Source organism: Mobula hypostoma, chromosome 6 (assembly GCF_963921235.1).
Source record: "Mobula hypostoma chromosome 6, sMobHyp1.1, whole genome shotgun sequence".
Lineage (NCBI taxonomy): Eukaryota > Metazoa > Chordata > Chondrichthyes > Myliobatiformes > Myliobatidae > Mobula > Mobula hypostoma.
Window position 1 is genome coordinate 171,404,102 of NC_086102.1, and position 24,626 is coordinate 171,428,727.

Sequence of the window (24,626 nt, forward strand, 5' to 3'; positions counted from 1 at the left end):
GTGAGGATTGATGAACTTCGTATTTTCCACAAAGTACTGTATTCTTTGTATCCAGTAGATTCCAGTTACTTGGGACACATTGGGACCAGTATATTTTGATCCAATTAACCCATTTCATGGAAATGTTAAAAAGGTACTAAAAAGACACTGATTTTAACTGAGTAACAAATTATGTATTTAAATGAAATACAGAACATATTAGAACAAAACCAATACCAGAGTACTATAAACTACAAGTTCCCAATAGTTATCAACAGAGGGATTCAATTAGTGTACACTGCAATGTTCTTTTAATTGACTGTAAATGAACAAAATCAGCGCAGACACCTAGTGCAGGTAATGGACTGCCTTCAGACAATTCTTTTGACTGTATCCTCCAAATTTTCATTGCAACATTCAAGATGATTGTCAACATCTTCAAATTTTTTGTAGTTACTAACTTGCTGAAGTAGTGAAATTGTTTCATTTTCACTCCCAGCTATTTCTTGCATCTCCAAGCCTGAATGCTTGAAACTGCAGTGAGCAATGCAGTTCTGAATTTTCTTACTGCTTATTTCTTGCCAATTATCAGTGGCAAAAATCACTGCTTTTTGAACACAAACACATGCAATTGACACTACAGAAAAACTGTTCTCTCTGAGCACAGTGTGATGTCTAAAGGCTGATTTATACTTCTGCGTAGTAGCCTATGCTGTAGCCTACGCCGTTGTGAGCATTTATACTTGTGCATTGGTGTGTCTGCGTCGCTCTGCAATTCACCGCCAAAATGTTAGTTGGTGGTGGGGTTTCAATGCCACTGTGAGTTTCTTTGTGTTGAAACTCAACACGACGAAACTCAAACTTCAAACAATGGCAAATGAAACTGGAGGGGGGTGAATTTTCTGTGCTTGTCCGGCCACTGAGAGACATGGATGAGGAACTGCATTTCAAATATTTTCAGATGTTGGCAGGTAGATTTGACGATTTGGTTCATCATTTCCAACCATTTATTTCGCATCATTGTACGCACAGTATACTCAGAGACTCGCAAGCACCATTCGAGTTTTAGCTTCAGGCGGAAGTCAATAGGCTGTAGCAGCTAGCTACAAACTGGTGTCAAGTACAGGGTCCTCCATAATTTCGGAGGTCTGTAAAGCTTTATGGAAAGCATTGCAGCCAGAGTTCCTTCCCTGCCCTTCAGTCGGCTAATGGGAAGCTATTGCAGCGTAGGAGGAAATGCGATGCTGCCAAGCGGACCAATCACAGTTGTTGCGGTCTGCGTCGCCGTGACGCGTAGTTACATTTTTGGGGAGGTGTGCGTCAGGGTACAGCATAGGGTATGGCATAGGTTACGCGGCTACGCCATACCCACGGCGTCAATTTGATGCAGAAGTATAAATTGACCTTAACAGCCATGCAAGTGTACACGACTGGCCCAGATAACCAGTATCTACTATTTTGTACAAAATTGTGGATTTCAAATTAGTCAAAAAAGCCTATATTAAAGTAAGATAAATGACGTTGACGGATGTATATTGCTGACTTGTGTCAGTGCAAAGTGGTTTGGTAGCAGGGAACTGCCAAAGACACACACAACATACTGGAGGAACTTAAGTCAGGTAGCATCTGTGGAAAGAAAGGTTTTATTCTGGCTACTTCCCCCCTTCCTTTCCAGTCCTAATGAATGGTTTTGGCCTGAAACATCGACTGTTAATTCCTTTCCATAGATGCTTGCTTCTGGTTTAAGATAGTGCTACTAAAGTTGGGTGACTGCTTACTGGTAGTTCGGAAGGTAAGAAGTACAACTAATAACCTCATTAATAACACTTTGAGGTAAATTGTGGTAAGTGATCACTGCAAACAATGAAGAAGCGAGTGGAGGTGAAGCTGACTCAAGGGATGAGCTGTGTTGGTGTGTTACAAATTCAGAGCGTAATGTGTCCGAGACAGTTTAGGAGATGAAGTTGGAGTGAGAAATTCAGAGAGGAGTGGAGGCGGAGGCGTTTCGATGCCTGTCCACCTAAACTGGGTGCAAGGTTTGATTGCTCTAAGTGCAGAGCCAATTTGGAGCGGTTGAGAATGGGTGGCGGGAGCCTAGGTCTGGAGTGTGCCACTGGGTGGAAGGGCCTGGGTCCCAGTGCATGGTATTAGCCAGAGTTTGGATGATTTAAACACCAGCCCAAATAGACTGGAAAGGCAGAGTGTCAGGACTGGAGGCAAGAATTGGGCCTATTTCACTCATTCTCCCACGACGTTCACTCCTCTCTTCACACCGTTGAGGCTGTGAGACAACTACTGCTTTGCGCTTCACGTCTGCGAACCACGCTGCAATTTGTCCTGCTATATGATTAACTGAGATCGCAGCTTTTGGGCCTAATCCAGCTGCTCCAGGGATTTGGGTCTATGAACTATTTGGTTCGGAATGCTGTTGCTTGCTTAAATTATTTGCATAATGTGTTTTTTCTCTTTCTATAGCTATATAACAATTACAGCACGAAAACAGGCCATATGGGCCCTTCTAGTCCATGCCGAACTCTTTCTCTCACTTAGTCCCACCGACCTGCACTCAGCCCATAACCCTCCATTCCTTTCCTGTCCATATATCTATCCAATTTAACTTTAAATGACAACATCGAACCTGCCTCAACCACTTCTGCTGGAAGCTCGTTCCACACAGTTGGAAGCTCGTTCCTTTCTCTATGGATTCTTTTAGGTTTCTTGTTTTGTGGGTGCCTGTAAGCAGACTAATCTCAAGGTTGCTTAATTTATACATGTTTTGATAATGTACTTTGAATCTTTTGCCTAAGTTCCTGCAGCACTTTGTTTGTGTTACTCTGGATTCCCAGTATCTGCAGAATCTCTTGTCTATGAAATGCCAAAGACATTGCTTTGCAATTTAGAGTTGAAATAGTGATTGGCTGGAACAAGTTTCACACCAAATATAGTAGTGCGCTTACATTGTGGCCTTTGTTTCTTCTCTCAGTAACAGTAAATTTCATCTGACCACTGCTCATTATGGTTGTGCTACTATTTTGCAAACCATCATTTTAGTGTAAATGATTATATTTGTTTGTTTTGTAGAAATATCAAAATGTAATTGTTAATGTAATTTTTATCATGGTCAAATTTTCTTTGGTATTCAATGTAATCAATATTTGCTAAAGTATAAGCATCCAATTTTTTACAGTGCAATGAAGTTTTCAGAAAGTAAGTATTGTTTTCCTATGTGGTTGCTCTTCGCAGTCACATTGGTGAGAAAATGATGCCAACAGCGTTCAGAGTTGTAAAAAGAAATGTCAAATCTAAAATGATTTTGCCACAGAGATCTTTGTTTTGTATTTTAGATTAGATTATCCTTTTTAATTTGAACAGTTGACTTCTGATTGTTATTTCAATGAATCTGAAATTGAACAAAGGTATAGTGCCATCATCCAATTTATTTTGAGGCATTTTTTCAGTATATATTTAAGTGTAAATGGTGTGTATATTTTCATCTTTGGTGTTTAACCCGCTTTTGATAGTTGTGCAAGTCAGTGATGTTAAATTATTCCTCGTAGGTTGTCACATATACTCTGCTTGTCTAGTTTGTCAGTGTTCATGACTCCATTTTAATTGGTTACACTTTCTGGGTTTGAATATTTTTTAAGGCTATAACTATAAAAGTAAATAAAGGGGAGCAAGTTGCATTTTCAAAGGCATTTGATCACACGATGAAAGATTATTACACACGAGTGTGACAGTGCAGCTGCTAGCACTGTACTAGAATCCTGACCTTGCATGCTGTGTGCAAATTTATACCTTGACCCTGACCTCCTTCCTCCAGGTGTTCTGTTTTCATCAAGATGTGCTACTATAAATTGCCACTGGGATGTCAGTGAGTGCTGAAATCTGGAAGGGTTGACAAGACAGAGGGAAACTGTTGAAAGAAGAATTCATGTAGGACTTGTATAAATAGGTGTTACTGACTTGTTGAGTTGAAGGACCCTTTCTGTACTATATCCGACTCTGATAAAGGTTCTGGCTCATGAAGTTGAGGTTGTTATACTAGCATGGATAGAAGATTTAGTTACCTGACAAAACATGGGATTATTTTTGGGCTGTTAGTTAATGCAAATTTGCAAGGATAGGTGCTTGGGCATTATAATTGTTCCCTTCATCCAAATGATCAATGTGCTTTTGATTGGAGGAAATAAAAGCAGAGGAGAAAGCAGTACAGGTTATTAAGGCAAAAGGGCAGGTGAGTGGGTAGAAGGAATGTATTGTGGGGACAATTTGAAGCTACTTTGAGAGAAAATTTTAATCTAACTTGCTGTAACTTTTTAAAGTTGTGTGGTTTTCTTGCATACATCATAGGATGGTTTAACTACTTAAATGGAGATTACAACGTTGAATCAACAAATTGTTGAATGATCTAAATGAGAAGAATAAAAAGTCCAAATAAGGTGGATGCATTAAGTAGATCAAGTTAAAGGCAGAAAGTGCTGCCATTCCCAGAAACATAATTCTGATAGATTGCTGAGAAAATGACCAACAACTAAGGTTGACCTTCTCCGTGAACATTTTTGATGCCCTGGTTGAATGATATTTTTTATAATAATGAAGATTGACATAAAATCCAAATTCAAAGTAAATGTATTATCAGAATACATGTATGTCACCATATACAACCCTGAGATTCATATTCTTGCAGACATTCTTAATAAATCCATAATAAAATAACAACCACAATAGAATCAACAAAAGACCGCATATTGTGTGAAGGATTGGGGCAATTTTTGAACACATTAAGGGAATTAGACTTGGTTTTTTAACCATAGCTTCAGTAAAATCAGTAGTGAATGAAATAAATCAAAATTCATTGATATAAACAAATGACAATTGCACTTTGAGTTGTGAGGAATATTGCTGTTGTATAAGTGTTAGATTTTAGATTGTATGTTGATAACTCATGCCATGGTTTGAATGTTCATTGTTTATGCAAGCTTTGGAGTTTTAGTTAATAAATAACTTCTAAATTTTCTTTTCCAGGAAAATAACAGGTCATTCATTCCATATGGGCTATAATATGGCAATTCTCAATGGCATCACAACAGCTCTGGCTATAATTTGGTGGTTTGCCTGAAGTCGCCTTTTCCTTCACCAAAAGTGCATTACTGACTTTTATTCAGATAAGCAAGCCTGAAAGTGGTGGCACACATGAGAATATGGTATATCTGAAGATGCCTTTTTGGTTTTAAATATATCTGATAATCAGGATGTACTTTATTGATCTGTTAACTTCAGCTTTAAGAATCCTTATTATAGACCAGCTTCTTAAAATTGCAATTTTAAATCTTTTACATTGAACATAGTATTAGTTTTGTTATACATTAATTTAATAATTACTAATTTGTGATTGGTTAACAATGCAACACATTCAGGTATGTGATTTTTCTATTCTCTCAGATAAAAGTTGGCAGAGTAAAACAATTTAAATACATTAAATCTTGAATCATAGTTGACTGGGAAAAGAACTTTATCTAATTGTAATTAATCTATTTGATAAAGTTGACAGAAATTAATGTTGCAAAAGTTGACATTTTGCTTTTCTGTTTCCTTTGTTGTATCAATAGCTGTTAATAACTTTGCAAATGCGTTCTATTTTGCAAAGGGCAATCTGCCTTGAATTCTAGGTTGTCTTCTTAAAATTTGCAAACTTTCACATTACTTTTATTTTCTTGCCTTGGACGGACCTTTATTTTTCACCTTCGTTTCTGATCCTCTAATTTTTAATATTGGCATATTGAAAGTGTTTCCCCATATGACAGGGAATATCTAAACCCAAGTTTGGGAGAAGGAAAAGCTAGGATAGATTATGAATGTGTGGGAATGTAAGTGGCCTAGAGCATTTTGTTTTTGTCCTTGGGCGTTCACCTGGCAATTCTGAGCAGATGAAGTGAAAAGTTTCCATAATACCATCAACTTCAAAGATTCACTGTTCCATTATCTTGAGTTCCATTGGTTTGGTCTCAAGTGCACTAGGGAAACTTCCACACTCACTTTGAGCATACTAAGTTCACTGGAAATGTGTGTAATCTGTTAAAAGTGTGGTACCATTCCGAGAATCATTGATAAGCTTGAATAGGTTCTAGATATGGTAAGAATAAATCTGATGAAGGAAATATAAATTTATGAGCCTGGATCTTTTTACTTAATGGGTACAATCATACCTATTACAGTCTCCTTTTGAAAGGAGAAAATGGTAAATATTTGCTGCTAATTCCAGTGTTAATAATCTATTTCTGTATTCATATTAATATAAACATTTTATTGTGGCATGTTCACCTTGTTTTAAAATGTAATGATGTGGATGTCGTGTTATTCAGTCATGTCACTGACTTTGAAGACTACTAAAATTGGAAATCAATTGAGTAACATCAAAGAATCATAAATGGATTTGCTTTTAATTTGCTTTGGTCTGATAAAAATGTGTCTTCAAGCTATATGTCCCATTATCTTTGACTTTTTAAAAGATGGCATCCTTTCTGGAGATATGGCACTACAGAAGCTAAAATCTGGAACAGCATGCAATCTGGTGGAAAAACTCAGTGAGTTGAGCAGGGTTGGTGGGGAGGAATCGTTGACATTTTGAGTTCAGACCCTGATGTATACTCAAAGCTAATTTCCTTTTATAGTCATAGTCATACTTTATTGATCCCGGGGGAAATTGGTTTTCGTTACAGTTGCACCATAAATAATAAATAGTAATAGAACCATAAATAGTTAAATAGTAATATGTAAATTATGCCAGTAAATTATGAAATAAGTCCAGGACCAGTCTATTGGCTCAGGGTGTCTGACCCTCCAAGGGAGGAGTTGTAAAGTTTGATGGCCACAGGCAGGAATGACTTCCTATGACACTCTGTGTTGCATCTTGGTAGAATGAGTCTCTGGCTGAATGTACTCCTGTGCCCACCCAGTACATTATGTAGTGGATGGGAGACATTGTCCAAGATGGCATGCAACTTAGACGGCATCCTCTTTTCAGACACCACCGTCAGAGAGTCCAGTTCCATCCCCACAACATCACTGGCCTTACCAATGAGTTTGTTGATTCTGTTGGTGTCTGCTACCCTCAGCCTGCTGCCCCAGCACACAACAGCAAACATGATAGCACTGGTGTTGGAATCATGATGCACCACAGTAATTCCTTGATGCAACACAGACTTCTAAGCCCAAAACAAATGCTGCTTGACCTATTGAGTTTCTTCACCAGATTGTTGGTTGCATCTTTTGTAAATGGCTGTGAAAATCTGAAATATCTTGTATTTTTAAGATCTGCACTCATTGCTATTCTTCACCATTCTTATGGAACTTTTTATAAACTAATTATTGCAATTATGAATTCAATAGGATTCTTTAGATCAAAAATATTTGATCTTCATAAGGAACTGTTAATAATTCAAGCTTGTTAATGAATGTACAGAATCACTGTGATCTCGAATGTTTGTTTCTTTTTCTATTAAGGTGATTTGCTGAGGAACTGTTGCCATTTAATTGGGTCCTGATTTGCTATTTTGGATAGTGTGACTATGTCGGGGAAAGTGAAAGGAAAGGGAATGAGTCAGCAATCTAATCTTTTCACTCAAAGCTGATTTCCTATTATGTTGGAATCATGCCCAGCACAAAAAAAATGTGTTGTGTTTTGAGTGAAATCATCTCAGCCACTGAATATCTCTGCAGGAGTTCCTGAGAGTAGTATGCTTGGTCAATTATCTTCAGCTATGTCATCAATGATCTACCTGCTGTCGTAAGTTAAGAAATAAAAGTGTTTGAAGATTCTACAATGTTCAGCACTATGCATATTGCGGTTCAGATAAAAAACAGTCCATCTCCAAATGCAGCAAGATCTGTACAATGTCCACACTTGGTCTGATAGATAGCAAATACCATACATGCCATCCAATGACTATGCAGCAAGATAAAATCTAGCTAACACCACAAATTTAGCAGTAGACAAGAAGGCACATAGGACAACATATAAGACAGAGGAGCAAAAAGGCCTTTCAGCCCATCGAGTCTGCTCCTCCATTTCATTAAAGCTGATCCTGGATCCCACTCAACCCCATACACCTGCCCTGTAATAAGGTTAGTATGAATCTAAGTATAAGCAAGGTGGCTAAGATTTCCAATGAAAGGAAAGAGAGTGAGTCATATACACCATAATAGCTCATTCAATGTGCACTTCATTCACTCACTTCACTATGGACGCAGCACAGCAGCAGCTTTTCTAGATGATGTTTTGAAGCAACTAACCAAGACTTTTCAAACAGTGCCTTCCAATCCCATGACTTCTACCAGCTAGCAAGACAGGCAACAGATGTGTAGCAATGCCACCACCTGGAATTTGCCTTCCCATCGATGCTCCATCCTGATCTGGGAAAAATGAATTACATTATCCTGGCAATCCTCAGCATTGTGGGTATACTACACCTCAAGGACAGCAGAGGTTTAAGAAAGCAACTCCCCACCAGCTTCTCAAGGCCAATCAGAGGTGGACAAGCCCATAATCCACATCCCTCGAATAATAATTTTTAGAAAACTAAGGAATAAAAATCCTCCTTATCACAGATGCAAAATACCATTTGGCTTATTCTATTGATTTTGTACCTGAAGGTTTTACCTTTTTGGAACTATAAAGCTCGTAAAACAAAGCTGGGTAAGAGTTAAATTCCAAATAAATTCTCAATTTATTGGCCAAAAATGTAATATTTCTGTTGAAAGTTCAATCAAATTCTCTACCCCCCCCCCCCCCCCCCCATCTCAGGCTCCTTCCTCTCAATCTTTGCCATCTTGATTGTAGTCACAATTACCATGGGAAAAGATTTTTACTATCTGCCCTATCCACTCCCTCCTCATAATTTTATATACCTTTGTCAGGTGTCCTCTTGGTCTCCTCTATCCAGAGAAAATAAATTGTTTATACATCCTCTCTTTAAAATTCTGCAATCTAGTTGGTATCCTGGTCTAATCTCTGCAATTCCCTTCCTTCCTATAGTGATAATCAGAACTAATCCATTGGAAATATTAGCTACCTTATATTTAGATTCATATTGATCTTATTACTGTATACATAAATAAGGTCTGCTATATTGGGTCTATAGATAATTGAGATTGCATCTAGCATCTTTATTCACTTTTGCTGTTTAACCTGTGATCCGGCTGTAATGTTATTATTTCCGGTAAACTCTTTCTCAGTTGTACTCTGAGTACAATTATCACTGAGCCATTTCAGCTGTATTATAGGCATCCGTTAGTCTCATGAGACCAGGATTTGCGCCTTGGAAGGTTTCCAGGGCGCAGGCCTAGGCAAGGTTGTAAGGAAGACCAGCAATTGCCCATGCTGCAAGTCTCCCCTCTCCACGCCACCGATGTTATCCAAGGGAAGGGCATTAGGATCCATACAGCTTGGCACCGGTGTCGCAGAGCAATGTGTGGTTTAGTGCCTTGCTCAAAGACACACACGCTGCCTCAGCCAAGGCTCAAACTAGCGACCTTCAAATCACTAGACGAACACCTTAACCACTCGGCCTCGCGCCAACACTGTAGTAACCATATCCAAATCAGTACTGCTTTTTAAAAAAAAACAAAAACTGCAGATGCTGAAAGTCTGAAATAAAAGCGGAAAATATTGGAGAGGTGCAACAGGCCAGAAAGTGACTGCAGAAAGAGATAAACGGCTAATGTGCAGGCGATGATCATCTTTCTGTTTTTATTTAACACAATTGGTATTCTTACCAATTTTGCTTTCTGCTATCATGCTAGTCCTGCACTTTTTCTAAAAAAAACTGCAATACAGGTGCTCAGCAGTTGAGTTAGCTACGCTACAGCATTGCTGCTTAATGTCAACCTAAAGCCATTTGGTTTGACAATTTGACAGTTAGGTAAAGGGATAAGAAACTCACTCATCTGTTCTGACCCAGAAGCACCATACATACACAAGCCGAAGTTGCAGGATGGTTATTATTTTCAGTTCCAAATATGTTGCCAAGAAATGAGCAACCTGATTGACACTGATGAAGGAAAGGCCGGAAATACATGAGGGCTGAGAACACAAGTACTGTTTAACTGTGTATAAAAACTACAGCTCATTACTATTTGCCTCTATAACATCAAGAACCCAGAGGGTTCTTGCCACTGCCTCCACTTCACTAGGCAAGCTATACCAGCCTGTTTATTTCAGTGCTTGACATTCACTGGCTGTTTCAATAACATCAAACTTACTCCAGGCAGTATTAAAATTTCACCCTCACGCCACGCCACACCTCACCAACCCAATATTTTTTGTTATAGCATACCAAATGATTTCAGCTTTGGGCACAGATGACCCTTTTTTTTCAGATTTCTGTGGTAAGCTGAATAGGCAGAACCTTGGGAAAAGACTGAGGAAAAAACAAACCATGTGGAACAAGCCATTAACAGCCAGCTCAGTCCATAGAGTGATCATTCAAAATTAATCTCCCTCAAACTCCTCAAAATAAGAAAGCCATAGGAGCTGGATGATTCATTGATAAGCCCCACTCCTATGCTCTTGTAAATGATGATACATAGGATTTACTTTAAAAGTGCTTAAGGTTTTCCACTAAACCACATAACAAGGGATCTCATTGCATTCTTTGTGCAGTAATCCAGCCTTGGCCGAACCGAAGGGGTTCTGTATTTTGTGTGAAATTATTCTTCAATAAGTTATGCTACCCGTGAGATATTGAGGTATTATCTCTTGAGGTATTGTGTGCTAGTTTCCTCTACAGGGAGGAATTATTCAGGAGCATTTTTTAAAAAAAATTCTGAATAATTTAATTCCTTGTCTTTTACTTAATAATTCCTACTTACCCATTCAGGCAAATATGTTAATAACTTCGCCATAGATCAGTAAAACAGGTAATTGAAAGCAGAATTTACACCTAATTCTATATCAACAGGAGGAAAAGCACTTTCCAAGAAAGTAAGTCTGCCTATTCATCAGCTCAAAATAATCTAAAAATACAGGCCTCTATTTGCAGGTCTAATGGTGAAGAAACCATCAGTGTTCATTACAATTTAATCATGAAACTGAACAACTTCTGGAGTATACTCTATATAGCTTAATATGGAAGTGCAGAAATTGCTGTTGGTGACTTGCTGTAGATGATTTGCTTTTCACTTCCAACCTTTTCTAATAGAGTTTTAAGAAAAACAAACAGAATTTCGATTCAGAATCAGGTTGTTTGGCAGCAGCAGTACATTGCATTTCATAATAATAAAAAAACTAAGTTACATTAAGAAAAAGAAATATATATATATAAATAAGTCGTGCAAAAAGAAAGTAAAATACATCTGTAAAAGAAAAAAAATAGTGAGGTTAGGTTCCTGGCCATTCAGAAATCTGATGGTGGAGGAGAAGAAGTGGTTCTTGAAACTTGAATTATATACTGAACTGTTTTTGCTGTTTAAAAACAATTACTGCAAATTTTATTGGACGATATACAAGTGAGTTTTTAATGGAAAAATAAAATGCATGCATTGTAGTTCTACAGTATGTTTCAAAAATTGATGGATATTAAGGTGATGTTTGTTATTTCAGGTACTATTTTAAATCTTATGTATGTATACTCCAAAAAATGTTTTAAAATATTAGCTAAAATTTCTAATATTGAACTTCACCTCTTCCACTTAGCACCTTCTAGCTTCTTACTTCATCCCTCCTCCACCGCCCATCCACCCTCTCCCGCGTCTGATCTCACCTATCGCTTGCAACATGTACTCTTCCCCTTTCTCCGTTTTTATATTCTCACTTCTATCCCCTTCCTTTTCAGTCTTGATGAAGGACCTCAGCCCGAAACTTTAACCATATATTTCCCTCCATAAATGTTGCTTGACCTGCTGAGATCCCCCATCATTTTGTGTGGGTTACTCAAGATTTCCAACATCTGCAGAATCGTTTGTGTCTAAATCTAGGATCTACATCCACATTGGATCTGATAGTGGATCTCTTGTGTCTAAATCTAGGATCTGCATTGGATCTGGCAGTGGATAATCACGAGTGGGCAGTTCTAACATGAAGGCTGCGGTTTAGCTGTTCACTCAACAGGTTGCTGGCCACGAAGTGTCTATTTGACATCGATTCCAATAGACAAACTTCTGCAGATTTTCCAGTTCCCAGACTATGAATTCCACCTGGTAAAATGCAACGGTTTAACCTGGTGCAAGTAGAACATCATCATGTGCTGTGTTGTATGACATAGACAAACGTGCTCTTTGACCATGATCGTTCTTGGCAAAATTTTCTACAGGAGTAGTTTGCCCTTGCCTTCTTCTGGGTAGGCAGTGTCTTTACAAGACAGGTGACTCCAGCCATTGCCAATATTCTTCAGTGATTATTTGCCTGACATCAATGGTCGCATGATCAGGAGTTGTGATATGCACTAGCTGCTCAAATGACTATCCACCACCTGCTTCCTGATTGGGAGGCTAAGCAGGTGCTACACCTTGCCCAAGAGTGACCTGTAGGCTAGCAGAGGGAAGGAGTGCCTTACACCTCCTTTGGTAGAGACATATCTCAACCCCGCCACCCTAGCAAGTACAACACTTGGAAATTACTGAGAGAAGTCAACTGCCAAGAGAGTATCAACCAAAATTTTTGTTTTGTGAATTAAATTAGTTGAAGTGTTTTAGTTATAATAAATGTGTCTGTAATTACATGTATCTTTGAGTTATCTAGAATTGATTTTTAGATTTTAGGCAAATAGTTATTAATGCTCGTCAGCACTGAAGATGTTTACAAGCATTCGTTTTAGGCAGGTTTGACAGCCGCATTCAGGGCTTCACCACTGCCAATGTTGTTTTTGATTCTTCGGCTGAGCACTTGCATCAGTTGTACCGGGAGCCAGGTTTCCAGTGGAAATCTGTGTCCTGGATTTCACTGAAATTACAGTGTGAACCAAGATGCAACCCACCTATCAACTCTGGATCACAGAAAATCTGTTCCAATACTTTTCTTTCCCTCTCTTCACACTTGAAAAATAAATAAATCTTTATATCCAATTTGTAGAATGACAGAACTTTGCTCAGTGGAATTCTACGGAATTATTTGTTTGTGCACCACAGGACTGAGCCTGTACTTGTACATGGATAATGTGTTTCATCTACAGTTTTCTCTGCAATTCTACTCAGATTTCACCATATTTAACACTTGACGTGAAGCAGTGTCACTAATGTTTGTAGTAAGAACAGAGTAAGTCTCTTATATACCTTAGTTTTCCTATTCTGAAGCAATTGTTCCTGATTGTATCAATCCAATCAATGCTACTTTTAAACACAAATAATAACAAGCAGGGATCAGTGCTAGGAAGTAATTCGGAAGATGTGTAACTCGAATGGTCAATGGTTAAGTTGAGTTGTTCTCCAATCTTGGCAATCTATTGCAAGCGTGTCGTCACCGTGCGAGGAGACATCATCGGTGCAATGGTTGCGTGTGGTGTGTCCTCCGCATGCTTGGCCTTTATATACGTTTCAATCAGGTGATTGGACATCATTTCGGAAACAATTATGATGTGAGAAGGAAATTTCGTCGCTGATTGACTGTGTGGCGAACTTTGTGCTTTATGGTCAGGAGCTTTGCCCACGTCGACTCATAAATAGGATTGAGGCCTCCGTGTTTGTTTACAGAATTGTTCATGACATGCAAGAGAGTTCCTAGAAACATTTCTGAGCATACATGAAAAAAATGCCCTTATAAAAACAGTTTATTGGTAAGTTTTTCTTTTACTTATTTTCATGAATTTAGGTTTTCCAACTTTCCATGGTGGCGTTGAACTGCATGGATGAGCATGTGTCTTCGAGAGCATACTGAGTCTTACAAAAACCAGTAGCCATGGATGAACCAGGAGGATCACAGTCTGCTGAGGGTTTGGTTTGTGACTTTCAAGACCAGAGATCCAACACCCAACATGAAATCCACACACAAACTACGGAAGGCTGTCATGAGCGAAAAGGCTAAAGACACAACCAGATGCATGGCCTACTATATCTTTATAATAACATACAAACCCTACCCATGCAGTTTTTAAAGCCAGAGTCACCAAAAACACCCTCAAATCTCTGCAGATGTGCTGCAGAGAGCATTTTAACTGGCTGCATCATTGTCAGGCCATCTTTAAGGAATCTATATCTTGTCATTTTATGTTCTCGTTATTTATTGCTATTTATTTGTATTTACATTTGTACAGTTTGTTGTCTTCTGCACTCTGGTTGATCTTTCATTGATCCTATTATAGTTACTGTTCTATAGATTTGCTGAGTATGCCCGCAGGAAAATGAATCTCAGGGTTGTATATGGTGTCAAATCTGTACTCTGATAATAAAATTTACTTCAAACTTTGAAGACTTGAAGTCATAGAAGCAGAATTAAGCCATTCGTCCTATCAAGTTTGCTCCAGCATTTCATCACAGCTGATCCATTTCCCTCTCAACCCCTCTTTCTTGCCTTCTGCCCATAACCTTTCATGCCCTGACTCACCAAAAACCTATCAACTTCCACCTTAAATGCACTCAGTGACGTGGCCTCTACAGACACCTGTGGCAGCGAATTCCACAGATTCATTACTATCTGGCTAACAAAATTCCTTCGAATCTCTGTTATAAATGGACATCCTTCAGTGCTGAGGCTGTGCCCTCTGGTTCTCGGCTCCCCCACTATAGGAAACATCCTCTTCACATCCACTCTATCTAGGCCTTTCAACATTTGATAAGTTTCAGTGAGACACCCCGCCCCCAATCCTCTAAATTCCAGCAAGTAAAGGCCCTGAGCCTTCAATTGCTGCTCATATGATAACACTTTCACTCCTAGAATCGTTCTCGTGAACCCCCTCCGAACCCTCTCTAATGTCAGCACATCCTGTCTTATTGTCATATTTTCCAAGGTGCAGTGAAAAACTCACATGAATACTGTTCAATTCATTACCACAGGTACAAGGGAGAACAATAACAGAATGGAGAATAAGTGTTTCAGTCACATGGAAAGGGCAGTGCAGGTTAGCAATGGGTTGCAATGTCATAATAAATTAGACTGTGCAATCAGGAGTCTACCTTTTCACGCTAGGGAACCGTTCAATACCTTTACAAAGTGTATCTCGGGTGAAAGGATACACTTAGATACCTACGGCAGAAACTGAAAGGTTGAAAGCCTTGGTGGATGTAGAGGAGAGCTGGAGGGAGGTGCTCATTCCCTTGGTAAGAGGTCCTAGGTTTTGGTTCACGCATATATCCAGGCAGCATTACTATTGGCAAGAGTAACACACAGAAAGAAAGGCCAAGTTAGCCATCTAATTCTTTTACTCCCTGCTCACATCCTCAGCTCCTCTTGTCAGGATACCCCATTCTCCTGCTTTCCTGTTGTAATTACTGTATCACACATATTACCAAACCCTATTCACCTCAACATTACCTCCGTTAAATTTTCCCCACAGCACTCAATGGGTGACAAGTTGTTTGATCCTGATGTCTTCAGCGTCTCTGACCATCTCAAGCCTGTCAGCTTCTTGACAGGAAGCTATTGGTAGATGGCGTTGAACCTATCTACAATTACCATACATTTGAGGAGAAAAGTAAACAGTCAACATAAGCAGTCATCTATGATAATTGGCACTGCTGGAGTAAATATTTTGCTGTATTTTTTACACATGATGATTTAAGACCTGCTTTTATCTCTCACTCCATTAGGGTTTTATCAGTAATAGTGACACCCTTGGGAATGATGCCTAACCGGTACTAAAGTGCCAGCCCTGATTAAATCTGCAATTGCTTGACTGAGATGTAAGTATTACTACAAATCCAAGAATAATACAAAAAATCTCTGGACGTTTTCATTTAAAATGTATTTTTTAGAATATGTACTTCGTTTGCTTCGTGACTTTCATGCTAAGTTGACAGTGTAAACCGCAGTGAGCCTGATAGCATTGACTGGTGGAAAGTATCTTTGTTCTAAATATATTTCCTTTGCTTAATATGCCAGGAAAAGGAAACAATTTGACTTGACCAGCTCCAGTGTACACATACACCCACTCATTACTGTATTTGTGGAGTTTCACAAAAGTTCAAGCAACTAATCATAATTAATGAAATGTAGGTGACATTTTAATTGCACTAATCAACACTCTTGTAGACACAATTGCCCAAAGGTCTGTTCATTAATAATTAAAGTTAATGGCACACTGTATGAAAAACAGAGCCTTTTATTACTGCTTCCCATACATGATGTTTTTGATGGTTTTTTAACTTGAAATGAAAACATGGAAACTATTATGCCTGATGCAAGATTATGTTGGATGCAGTTTAAGACCTGGCCTGCATCTCCAGACATGAATCAGTTGAGGGTTCCCTGGAGTGTGGCAACATTTAATACCCCCTGCAGTCACACCATGCAACATAACATTGTTCTCTTGCAGGTATCTTCTTTAAAACTACCCATTCAAAAACCAATACAACCCTGTGGGATAGATTTATGGTTTGTGTCAAACATTCATGTAGGATACACAAAAAATGCTGGAGGAATTCAGCAAGTCAGGCGGCACCCATGGAAAAGAGTAAATAGTCGACATTTCAGGTTGAGACCCTTCTTCGGAGCTGAGAAGGAAGGGAGAAGATGTCTGAATAAAAAGTCGGGGGGGGTGGAGGGAAGAGCGGAGCTGGAAGGTAATAGGTGAATCCAAGTGGGTGGGAAAGGTCAAGGGCTGGAGAAGAAAGAATCTGACAGGAGAATGGAGTGGACCATAGAAACCATAGAAACTACAGCACAGAAAGAGGCCTTTTGGCTGTGCCGAACCATTTTCTGCCTAGTCCCACTGACCTGCACACGGACCATATCCCTCCATACACCTCCCATCCATGTATCTGTCCAATTTATTCTTAAATGTTAAAAAAGAACCCGCATTTACCACCTCGTCTGGCAGCTCATTCCATACACCCACCACTCTCTGTGTGAAGAAGGCCCCCCCTAATGTTCCCTTTAAACTTTTCCCTCCTCACCCTTAACCCATGTCCTCTGGTTTTTTTCTCCCCTTGCCTCAGTGGAAAAAGCCTGCTTGCATTCACTCTATCTATACCCTTCATAATTTTATATACCTCTATCAAATCTCCCCTCATTCTTCTACGCTCCAGGGAATAAAGTCCTAACCTATTCAACCTTTCTCTGTAACTGAGTTTCTCAAGTCCTGGCAACATCCTTGTAAACCTTCTCTGCACTCTTTCAACCTTATTTATATCCTTCCTGTAATTTGGTGACCAAAACTGAACACAATACTCCAGATTCTGCCTCACCAATGCCTTATACAACCTCATCATAACATTCCAGCTCTTATACTCAATACTTCGATTAATAAAGGCCAATGTACCAAAAGCACTCTTTACGACCCTATCTACCTGTGACACCATTTTTAGGGAATTTTGTATCTGTATTCCCAGATCCCTCTGTTCCACTGCACTCCTCAGTGCCTTGCCATTAACCCTGTATGTTCTTCCTTGGTTTGTCCTTCCAACGTGCAATACCTCACACTTGTCTGCATTAAACTCCGTCTGCCATTTTTCAGCCCATTTTTCCAACTGGTCCAAGTCCCTCTGCAGGCTCTGAAAACCTTCCTCGTTGTCTACTACACCTCCAATCTTTGTATCATCAGCAAATTTGCTGATCCAATTTACCACATTATCATCCAGATCATTGATATAGATGACAAATAACAATGGACCCAGCACTGATCTCTGTGGCACACCACTAGTCACAGGCCTCCACTCGGAGAAGCAATTCTCTACTACCACTCTTTGGCTTCTTCCATTGAGCCAATGTCTGATCCAATTTATCACCTCTCCATGTATATCTAGCGACTGAATTTTCCTAACTAACCTCCCATGCGGGACCTTGTCAAAGGCCTTAATGAAGTCCATGTAGACAATATCCACTGCCTTCCCTTCATCCACTTTCCTGGTAACCTCCTCGAAAAACTCCAATAGATTGGTCAAACATGACCTGCCACGCACAAAGCCATGTTGACTCTCCCTAATAAATCCCTGTCTATCCAAATGCTTGTAGATTCTGTCTCTTAGTACTCCCTCCAATAACTTACCTACTACCGACGTTAAACTTACCGGCCTATAATTTCCCGGATTACTTTTTGATCCTTTTTTAAACAACGGAACAACATGAGCCACTCTCCAATCCTCCGGCACCTCACCTGTAGACAGCGACATTTTAAATATTTCTGCCAGGGCCACTGCAATTTCAACAGAAGTCTCCTTCAAGGTCCGAGGGAACACCCTGTCAGGTCCTGGGGATTTATCCACTTTAATTTTCCTCAAGACAGCAAAGACCTCCTCCTTTTTGATCTGCACAGTTTCCATGATCTCACTACTTGTTTCCCCTAATTCCATAGACTTCATGCCAGTTTCCTTAGTAAATACAAACGCAAAAAACCTATTTAAGATCTCCCCTATTTCCTTTGGTTCCGCACATAGGCGACCACTCTGATCTTCAAGTGGACCAATTTTATCCCTTACAATCCTTTTGCTCTTAATATACCTGTAAAAGCTCTTTGGATTATCCTTCACTTTGACTGCCAAGGCAACCTCATGTCTTCTTTTAGCCCTCCTGATTTCTTTCTTAAGTATTTTCTTGCACTTCTTATACTCCTCAAGCACCTTATTTACTCCCTGCTTCCTATACATGTCATACAACTCCCTCTTCCTCTTTATCAGAGTTGCAATATCCCTTGAGAAACAAGGTTCCTTATTCCTATTCACTTTGCCTTTAATCCTGACAGGAACATACAAATTCTGCACTCTCAAAATTTCTCCTTTGAAGGCTTCCCACCTACCGATCACATCCTTGCCAGAGATCAACCTGTCCCAATCCACGCTTTTTAGATCCTTAAAGCTATCTGGACTATTCCTCTTCTCACCCTGTCTCTTGCAAAAACGCCATCTCCTTCTCGCAATTCCTCTGTCTCCGCCGCACCTGCTCTCAGGATGAGGCTTTTCATTCTAGGACGAGGGAGATGTCTTCCTTTTTTAAAGAAAGGGGCTTCCCTTCCTCCACTATCGACTCTGCTCTTAAACGCATCTCCCCCATTTCACGTACATCTGCTCTCACTCCATCCTCCCACCACCCCACTAGGAATAGGGTTCCCCTGGTCCTCACCTACCACCCCACCAGCCTCCGGGTCCAACATATTATTCTCCGTAACTTCCGCCACCTCCAACGGGATCCCACCACTAAGCACATCTTTCCCTCCCCCACTCTCTCTGCATTATGCAGGGATCGCTCCCTACGCAACTCCCTTGTCCATTCGTCCCCCCATCCCTCCCCACTGATCTCCCTCCTGGCACTTATCCGTGTAAGCGGAACAAGTGCTACACATGCCCATACACTTCCTCCCTTACCACCATTCAGGGCCCCAAACAGTCCTTCCAGGTGAGGCATCACTTCACCTGTGAGTCGGCTGGGGTGATATACTGCGTCCGGTGCTCCTGATGTGGCCTTTTATGTATTGGCGAGACCCGACGCAGACTGGGAGACCGCTTTGCTGAACATCTACACTCTGTCCGCCAGAGAAAGCAGGATCTTCCAGTGGCCACACATTTTAATTCCACATCCCATTCCCATTCTGACATGTCTATCCACGGCCTCCTCTACTGTAAAGATGAAGCCACACTCAGGTTGGAGGAACAACACCTTATATTCCGTCTGGGTAGCCTCCAACCTGATGGCATGAACATCGACTTCTCTAACTTCCGCTGATGCCCCACCTCCCCCTCGTACCCCATGTGTTACTCATTTTTATGCACACATTCTTTCTCTCACTCTCCTTTTTCTCCCTCTGTCCCTCTGAATATACCTCTTGCCCATCCTCTGGGTTACCCCCCCCCGCCCCTTGTCTTTCTTCCCGGACCTCCTGTCCCATGATCCTCTCGTATCCCCTTCTGCCTATCACCTGTCCAGCTCTCGGCTCTATCCCTCCCCCTCCTGTCTTCTCCTATCATTTTGGATCTCCCCCTCCCCCTCCAACTTTCAAATCCCTTACTTACTCTTCCTTCAGTTAGTCCTGACGAAGGGTCTCGGCCTGAAACGTCGACTTCACCTCTTCCTACAGATGCTGCTTGGCCTGCTGTGTTCACCAGCAACTTTGATGTATGTTGCTTGAATTTCCAGCACCTGCAGAATTCCTGTTGTTTGCTTTTTAGATCCTTTCTCATTTCTTCAAATTTGGCCTTCTTCCAGTTAAGAACCTCAACCGTAGGACCAGATCTATCCTTGTCCATGATCAAGTTGAAACTAATGGTGTTATGATCACTGGAACCAAAGTGCTCCCCTACACAGACTTCCGTCACTTGTCCTAACTCGTTTCCTAACAGGTGATCCAATATTGCATCCCCTCTAGTTGGTCCCTCTATATATTGATTTAGAAAACTTTGCTGAACACATTTTACAAACTCTAAACCATCTAGACCCCTAACAGTATGGGAGTCCCAATCAATATATGGAAATTTAAAATCCCCTACCACCACAACTTTATGTTTCCTGCAGTTGCTTGCTATTTCCCTGCAGATTTGCTCTTCCAATTCTCGTTGACTATTGGATGGTCTGTAATACAATCCCACTAATGTGGCCATACCTTTCCTGTTTCTCAGCTCCACCCATAAGGACTCAGTAGACAAGCCCTGTAATCTGTCCTGCCTGAACACTGCCGTAATATTTTCCCTAACAAGCAATGCTACTCCCCCACCTTTCATTCCTCTGCCTCGATCACATCTGAAACATCGGAACCCTGGAATATTAAGCTGCCAGTCCTGGACGATAGGTGAAAGAGAAGGAGGAGGGGACCCAGATGGAAATAATAGGCAGGCAAGAAGAAGTGAAAAGTCAGAGTGGGGAATAGAGGGTCTATCATTGTGGGTGAGAGATCCCTTATTACATGTATAATGAAGAGAATCTGATTAGAAAGCATCACTTGTCCAAAATAACAGTTTAAATTTCCAGATGAAAGAAATATTCTCACAAGTTAACGTCCAAGAATATCAACATTTATGATTTAAAACAGAGCATGTTATCATAACTTTCACTGAAAATTGGAGAGGGATGGTCAAGCTTCCACCATTACTCTTCCTGAGCAGAAGCATTTCAATGTTTTTATCTGACGCTATGATTGTTTGGACAGTTGAGTGCAGATGATAGCATGCTCCATTCACAGCACTCCCTATTTTCCAATTACAGAAAGACAACAGATTTGAATAAGTGTGGCATTAAAGGATGCTGAAGTGCATCCGAAGGAAACTTTCCACTGGCAGCTATCATATTTGTCACCAAGAAAGATGGTTATAGTTGTTGGAAGTCAATTACCTTCAAAGGCAGACAAGGAAATGATTGCTGGTAATATTTTTGAATATTTTAGAGAAATTTTAAGGGGGCTAAATCAGTTCTCTTGATACACATACCATCAGCCGACTATGAACAAGTTACAGACCCCTGGCCAGGGTTCTTCAATAACACCTTCCAAACCTGCAGCCCCTACAACATGAAGGAGGTAGATGAGAACATCACCATCCTCGTGTTTGCTTCAAATTACACACCACCTTGAATGAGAAGTGCATCCTTATCATTTGTTCAAAACTCTGGAACTCCCTCCCCATCAGCATTGTGACATCTACATCACACCGGCCAAATGCATGACCCCCCCCCCCCCATCAGCTCTTCGAGGGCAGTGTGGAAAATTATGTTGGACTCCGAAGAACACAAACTATTCACGAACATCCAAAAGATATTGTAGTACTGAACTCTGCAATGATTATCTGATCAGCTCTCTCAGCAAACCAGTTATCCATGCCAGGAATGTGATGGTGCTCTTAAATGATAGAAACACAGAATGTTTTGCAGTGATGGTGACCTCCTCTAGGCCACAACCTCCCCTCGCAATCACACTGCCATGTGAAGATGGAATATGTGTGTTCAGATATTTTTTTCCTGTTCTTAAGGCTGGGAATCAGCATATGATTGTTAACTTTTCTTTGCTTCTCTATTTTTCCTAAATGCTTTTCTTTCTCACAGCTGTTACTTTCCAGTAGCTGTGTATTTGGTATCCATCCATCCATCCAGCCCTCCCTACCTCCCTCCCAGAGCAGGCCCTTTTGGCTCTTTAAACCCCTGATTTAACCCCAGCCTAATCACAGGACAATTTACAATGACCAATTAATCTACCAATTGGTACGTCTTTGGACTGTGGGAAGAAACCCTCACGGTCATGGGGAGAACATGTAAACTCCTTAGGGGCAGTGGCGGGAAACGCTTATTGTTTTACAGAGTTACAGGAGGATTACAACACAGAATGTTCCTACCTGAAATCAATACTGTCTCCGTGGAAAAGCGCTCCCTTTCCCCTGCCTGCTCTCCTTAGCCTGTGAAACTTTCAGTTTACCTGTTAGGCATAAACTGTTTGCTTTTGGTTTCAGTGAGAAACAAAAAAGCAGCCGTAACAATTTTGAAAAATTAATTCAGCTGTCTGTTTACCATTTATTCCAGCCTTTCGAAATATTTCTTTCTATCGGGCCCAGCTGCAACATGAAGTGAGTCAAATATTTAACTTTAAATAAGAGATAAGTGATTGCTTGATATTGCTCTTATACCTCATATGATTGTGGTGATTATCCCCATAAATAAACAGAAGAATTTTATTTTCTGTTGACTGAGGGAATAGTCGATGTTATGGCTTAAAATAAAATGGGAAAAGCAATCTGTTGTCTATTCGTTCCTACTCAAATCAATGGAACTGAAAATCTGAATTAAGTTTAATGGCTGGTCTGATTGTGTCAGTTTACACTGCTATCCAAAGACAAAATTACCCTCCAAGAAATCAAAGATGAGGCTGGCACTGAGTCATACATATTCAGGTACATGTTTGAGAGCTATGACTGTGTGGCTAGGTATAGCTCTAATGCCATCTATACATTTGCCAGTGATGCAACCATTTTATGCAGAATTTCAGATGGTGACAAGAGGGTGTACAGAAGCGAGGTATATCAGCTAGTTAAGTGGTGTCGTAGCAATAATCTTGCACTCAATGTCAGTAAGACCGAGGAACTGATTGTTGACTTTTAAAAGGATAAGATGAGCGAACACACACCAGTCCTCACAGAGGAATCAGAAGTGGAAAGAGTGAGCAATTTCAAGTTCCTGAGTGTCAGTATCTCTGAGGATCTAACCTGGACTCAACTTATCGATGCAGCTACGAAAAAGGCATGACAGCGGCTATATTTCATTAGGATTTTGAGAAGATTTGATATGTCTCCAAAAACTTTCAAAAATGTGCCATGGAGAGCATTCCAACTGGTTGCATCACCCTCTGGTATGGGGTGGGGGCTACTGCACAGGATGAAAGTAAGCTGCAGAGAGTTCTAAACTTAGTCTGCTCCATCATGAGCACCAGCCTCTGTAGTATCCAGGACATCCTCATGGAGAGATGCCTCAAAAATGTGGTGTCCATCATTAAGGACCCCATCACCCATGTTTTGTTCTCATTGCTTCTATCAGGAAGAAGGTACAGAAGCATGAAGGCACACACTCAATGATTTAGGAACAGCTTCTTCTCCTCTGCCATCCAATTTCTAAATGGACATTCAACCCATGAACTACTTTTTTATTTCTATTTTTCTGGTATTTAATTTAACTATTTTATATATCGTATATTTACTATGATTCACAGTTTTTCTCTATTATTATGAATTGCATTGTACCACTGCTGCAAAGTCATCAAATTTCACAACAATTTCTTCCTGGATATAGAAGGCAACTAAATATTTGCTGAGGGTTGTCACTACCTTTTGCTTTCAGTCACTTCATATCAGTGGCAACGATCCTTTAACAGAACTCACAGCGATGAAGGGTCTTGGCTCAAAACGTCGACTCCATAGATGCTGTCTGAGTTGCTGAGTTCCTCTGGCATTTTGTCTGTTACTGACACAGCTAACATAATTTTGAGGCTTACAGGAATCCAGGTTTAAACACAGTGGATATTCAGCCCGTTGAATGCCTGCTGTAAATTGCAAAGGGATATAGTCCCACTTTCCAACTATGGATATTGGACCATATGGTTTGTGTTAAGCAGACAGTTATTTCTGCTGAGATTTTCAGTATTTGAGCAAACCTTTAAAGGACAAGGATATTAAATATTGAAAATGATGAACTGGTTTATAATCCAACAAATGACTCATTTATTTGTAAAGGGGTACTGCTGTATGCTTTTTATTATCCAGATAAGATCGCTGCTCAAATACTAACAGAGCGTATAGTCATTTAATAGCCAAACAGTAAAAGAGTAAAGCAACCAGCAATTCCAAGACAGTAAATCATTTTGATGACCATAGATGTTGTAAAAGTGCCCAAACTGAAGGCATAGTGACCACGAACTGCTGAGGTGAAACAGAAAAAGCTGGGTAATGAGTCTTATATTGACATATTTTCTTGCAGCAAAGGCAGCTGCTGTATGTAGCACTCCATCATAAATATACACATCTGAGGAACGAGTAAATAAATTTTCCTCGCAACACAAGGTCATTTTCAATCAGCTTCTCATTGAGAATGAGTTTCAGGT

General features: G+C 40.2%; 1 protein-coding gene across 2 annotated transcripts in view; it reads left to right on the forward strand.

Moving 5' to 3' along the window:
* Window positions 1-24,626, forward strand: part of arl6ip6 (ADP-ribosylation factor-like 6 interacting protein 6) — a 42,195-nt gene that overhangs the window by 11,788 nt on the left and 5,781 nt on the right. The window contains exons 4-6 of one of the 2 annotated variants that reach the window (XR_010018461.1): window positions 5,008-5,186; window positions 15,718-15,810; window positions 22,559-22,602. Coding sequence is in view for 1 of the 2 variants with exons in the window: in XM_063052266.1 (XP_062908336.1) it covers window positions 5,008-5,101 (94 nt within the window). In the remaining variant the exon portion in view is untranslated. Of the gene's footprint in view, window positions 1-5,007; window positions 8,772-15,717; window positions 15,811-22,558; window positions 22,603-24,626 lie in introns of those variants that run through there. The other variant, XM_063052266.1, reaches the window with a different exon arrangement.